The sequence below is a fragment of the Penaeus japonicus genome, unplaced genomic scaffold, assembly GCF_977035675.1.
Source record: "Penaeus japonicus unplaced genomic scaffold, GWHDUDI00000001_assembly GWHDUDI00000013, whole genome shotgun sequence".
NCBI lineage: Eukaryota > Metazoa > Arthropoda > Malacostraca > Decapoda > Penaeidae > Penaeus > Penaeus japonicus.
The window spans coordinates 45202591-45207590 of NW_028234415.1; the positions used below are offsets into that span (position 1 = coordinate 45202591).

General features: G+C 36.3%; 1 protein-coding gene across 2 annotated transcripts in view; it reads left to right on the top strand.

The window, feature by feature from the left end:
* Positions 1 to 5000, top strand: part of LOC122264898 (uncharacterized) — a 15235-nt gene that overhangs the window by 1281 nt on the left and 8954 nt on the right. For both annotated transcript variants that reach the window (XM_043033984.2, XM_086543623.1), the window contains exons 2-5: positions 1888 to 2032; positions 2485 to 2609; positions 2919 to 3070; positions 3452 to 3512. In XM_043033984.2, coding sequence (XP_042889918.1) covers positions 1888 to 2032; positions 2485 to 2609; positions 2919 to 3070; positions 3452 to 3512 — 483 coding nt within the window. The remainder of the gene's footprint in view (positions 1 to 1887; positions 2033 to 2484; positions 2610 to 2918; positions 3071 to 3451; positions 3513 to 5000) is intronic.

Genomic DNA, 5000 nt, shown 5'->3' on the forward strand with positions numbered 1-5000 from the left:
ATTTTGTTATACCATAGAAAACGCTCAATCAAAATCCCCACCTATTTATTTTGTACTTATAGTTCACAGTAGACAGAAATATACCATTTTAAAAGTTGTTTATATGTGCATATTGATATATTGATATAAAACCAAGTCTGATTTTACCCCCTAAATTCCTTTAGATACTTCACACCCTCCCTACTATTGGGTCTAATATCATCATTATTGTTGAGTTCTGTTGTTTAACCCATTGGTCGTGGTTTTAATCAAATATGTATACAGTCGGGTGGCAGGTTTACATTGTCTGGTAAGGTGCCATCTGCGTCTACGACCAATTCTGCCTTAGCAGCAAAGCAAAAAAATAAAGATGCTTTTTGTCCTCCCATAAAACAGCAATACTGAGAATAAAGTAAATAATGAGCTGATATGGATCATATACTACAATTTTAGTCAACTGCAGCATTGATAGAGCCTGTCATGAGGCATATATAAGTCTCTAAACTCAATAAAACACACAAAAATTAACACAAAAACAACTCCAGTTTTACAATGAGTGATTGAATGAGTTGGAAAAGTCAAAGTATGTTGTGTGAAGCTGCTTCGCTCTGAAATAAAACCCATCCTGGAACTTGGGCAAGCAAATCTATCCCCCATCCGCAATGGGTTAAAACCACCACAAATGCTCTCAGGAGATCACAAGGACTCTGTCGATGGAATTTATGACCTATTCTAGAAATTTACTAAAACATGATCTCCTCTATAGCAGAGGTCAACAAACTTCCACTATAAATTCAGCAACTTTAAATTTAAATCTATCCACCTTAGATTGAAAAAGAAAAATATGTTGTTTCTTTACGATTTATATCACGATTGTTTCCCCACCTATTTCATGACATGAAGCGATAGTTGGCAGGAATTATGTATGTTCTATTTTTGGGGCACTTTAGCCTACAAAATCCTAATCCAGCAATATAGATAATCTAACCTTTTTCAAGTTTTGAAATTAGCCCAGCTAAGGAAGGGCTTTGCCCCCCACACATACACACACACACACACACATACACCATTTTCATAGCGCTTCTTGCTACTCTCCTGGAGTTTTTATTTTGCTTTGCATACAAAGAGCTTGAACTGATTCCTTATTTAGTGATACCCTTTTGAGCACATTTTCAAATGCATTTTTCATTAATATTAAACTCAGATATATTTTGTATCAAAATGATACTCAGTGTGATCTTTTCAGTGCAGTTTGACCTGTCATATATAAAAGTGAATGTGAATATACACATTTTTACCATTTTCACATTTTTCAGGCTTAACCCATTCCCGACGGGGGAATTCTAGCCTTGAATGTCCAAATGCCGGGGCGTTCGAATTATTAGGCCTAAATCAATTGAATGGCCGGCACAATACTGTGCCGCCCGGCAACTGGGCTTTTGAATGCGCGGTACACATGCTGTACCACCCGTCCTGTGTGGGTTAAAAAAGTCTATAATCATGCAATTGTTGTCAGATATTCATGATTCAATTTCAAAAAATATAATTGGCTTGCATGGTATAAAAAAGATGTTTTTTTTAAATTTTTTGGGATGGGAATTTCTTTATAATTTAGGTAGGCAAGCCTTAGAAATATGAGTACGCAGGGCACGCATGCTAGAAAATAAATTTACAGTGCAATCAAAACTTGGGATTTTATACTTTTCACCTACACTAAGTAATGACAAGGCTAACGTATGTTATAAGGAAATTTTATTCAAATATATATTTGGTGCAATCATTACTCAAAAACCTGAATTTGCATTGAACATATTTATGCCAAAGAATTGCAAAGTCTCGTTGAGATGATGTTGTGTTTGTATGCTGCTGCACTCCACAGACAGTTCATTAATTTTATTCCCTTCTCAGGCAGGAGCCTACGAGTATGAGGAGGAGGGGGAGAAGGGGGGAGCAAACAAAAAGCCGAATGGACTGCCCATTTGGGGGAACGAGAAATCAATGAATCTAAATCCTCTTATCCTGACCAACATCCAGTCCTCGCAGTATTTCAAAGGTAGGTAAGGTATTGACTTTCTGTTCTCCCCTGATTCTTTGTATTTGTTTTGGGGGTGACCTGACCCCTTGGAGGGTCAGCGATGTCCTCTTATTTCCATTGTGCTTTTTTTTGTTATTGCTATTGTTGTTTCTGTTATATTTTTGTTATTATTATTGTCAGTTATGTTCTGACTAATATTATTATGAGTAATATTAATATGACTGATATTATTATTACTATTGCTATTTTTACTGCTACTACTACTATTATTACTACCCTCTCTTTCTCTTTCTCTTTCTCTTTCTCTTTCTCTTTCTCTCTCTTTTCTTTAGCTTTTCTGTGTTTGTCTTTTATGCATAGTTTCATAAGGTGAACAGAATAAAAAAAAAAAAAAAAGGTGATGTGGTGGTTTTGACACATGAATCTGCTTTGTTTGGATTTTATTTTAGTATTTTGTTCCCTTGTTCCAGTGAATCTGTACCAGCTGAAGACCTACCATGAGGTGATTGACGAGATCTACTACAATGTGACTCACCTTGAGCCTTGGGAGAAGGGCAGTCGCAAAACTTCCGGCCAAACAGGAATGTGTGGGGGGGTGAGTGTGTTGGCCAGCATTGTGGCCTTTTTTTCCCTCTTCCTCTCCCTTCCTCCTCCCTTTATCACAGGGAAGAGGAAGGGAGCAGCCTCAGAGAATAGTAGTCTTTTTTTTAACTTGGCGTAATTTTTCATAATGCTTAAATGATACACTAGATTGTCTTGGAAATGTGGCATTTATCTTTTTTTTTTTTATAATTATTTAACTAGTATATGAGTGAACCAAACATGTTTGATATCTTTTGTCCCCAAAAACATTAAGAATTTTTTCATCACTGATAGAGACTCATACTTTCCCATTTGTCAACAGGTGCGAGGTGTAGGTGCAGGGGGCATTGTCTCTACAGCCTTTTGTATCCTCTACAAGTTGTACACACTCCGACTCACAAGAAAACAGGTGACTGGGTTACTAAATCACAGCGATTCTCCATATATTCGTGGTCTTGGGTTTATGTACATAAGGTAAGGTTTCCTAGTTTCACTTTTTAGGGTCTTTAGCATTTGTGAAAGGAATGGTAAGCATGGGATTCAAGTTTTCTAGGGTATATTGTTTGGTCTATCAAACAATAGGTGAAATTTCTTGTGTTGAAAAAGTTCAGCTTTATTTTGTAGGTACTTCATACCATGTGTGTTTGTATGTGCTGAATATTACAAGGCATTGATTTTTTTCTATGTCACTCTGTGTCATTTGTACATTTTGGTCATGGTGATTTTTTAGGACAATTTTTTAGGACAGTACATGCATCCAGCCAGTTATATAAATTTTATAGATGAAATTGTTTATCATACAACATATTAATGATATAAGCTTAATTGCACACTACTTCTTTCTCCTATGGCCAGATACACACAGCCGCCAGCAGACCTGTGGGACTGGTTTGAACCATACTTAGATGATGAGGAGGTAAGTGTCGTCACCACCACCAGCCCAGCCTCCCTCCCTCCTTTCCTCCATCTGCCCTTTCTTTACCTGTGTAGCCTGACCTCCATTTTCTCCTGTCTGTGTGCTTTGTCCATCTTGCTCCATTCACTCTGTTTGCTGGCCTCTCTTCTATACCTCTCTTACTTTACTGAGTGTATTAAAAGCATGATTCACCATTGCTATAAGACAGGATGGTAAGACTAGTGTGAGCTTCATGAGATACAGATTGAGTAAATCATTAAAGAAATTGATACCACAATAATTGAACTAAAGGTTTCTGGCTTGAAAATTAATCACTCCTTGAAAAACTGATTACAAAATTTGGAGATTTCTTTCTTTTTTTATTTTTATTTTTTATTTTATCTTTAGAAGAAATTCCCAAATGATAGGAGACAGAGTAGCTTATATTTCTTCTTATTTCTTCCTCCCCTGTAAGATATATAGCTCGTAGGTTTTTTCTGTCCTTTCTGTTCTTTTCTCCCTCTGTCCCTCTCTCCTTGAAAAATCCTGTTCCTTGTCCTGACTGGTGGTGGTTCGGCAGTGGAACGACATCCACACACTTTACGGTGAGTAACTATCAACTTTTGGTTTTTGTAAATGTCTGTGCATGTTGGGAGGGTTTTCCTACTTGGTGTTATGTTCATTTTATTTTTTCAAAATTTTATAAGGAAATTCATTGTGAAGAATTGACTTTTATTGATAGTTATTCTCTTGATTGCAGTAATAAGAAAAACAACAACAACAACAACATTTTACTGCATGTTTGAGATTAGTTTTCCCAAATAAATGACTGAAGAATATGACACTTTATGATTTATTTTCATGAGTACAATATCTGGCCTTAATTAAAAGAAAAACCTTTGCAGTGCAGTGGAAGGAGGATTCTAGATATAATAGTTAAAGACATAATGTTCAATCCAGTCCAGTTGCAGTTAGAATGAAGTGTTAAAGCAAGCAGCGCTAGGTAGGCAGGGAAGAACCAGGTGTAGGGATTAACCGTGCTGTTTTTCCCAGGCTAAGTGGTGGGCCGCAGCCTCCTGAACGCCAGTTGACCTCTGGGTTTGAGCACCACAGGTTTCTACCCGAGACTTCATCATGTTAGCTGTGTAGAGGCACTGGCACATGCAGGAGGGCTGCTTTGGAGAAATTGCACTGTTCTGCTCCTCTTTCTCTTTCTTTTTCTTGTTTGTTTTTGGAATCATTCTGTTTTTTAAGAAGAAAGTTTGAATCAAAACTTGCTCAGTTGCATGTGTAGGCTTTTTTTTTTCTACTTGACAAAGTACTTAAGGAAATTATTTCACTATTTTATTTAAAATCTAGATCCCCATATTACTGTTTATAATTTTCATTTATTTCATTTTATTTATTTATTATCATTGTTATTGTTATTACTTTTGTTTTTATTTATTTTATTTATTTATTTATTTTGTACCCAAAAGTTCCAAAGACGTTGATAAGTGGTACCTGCAT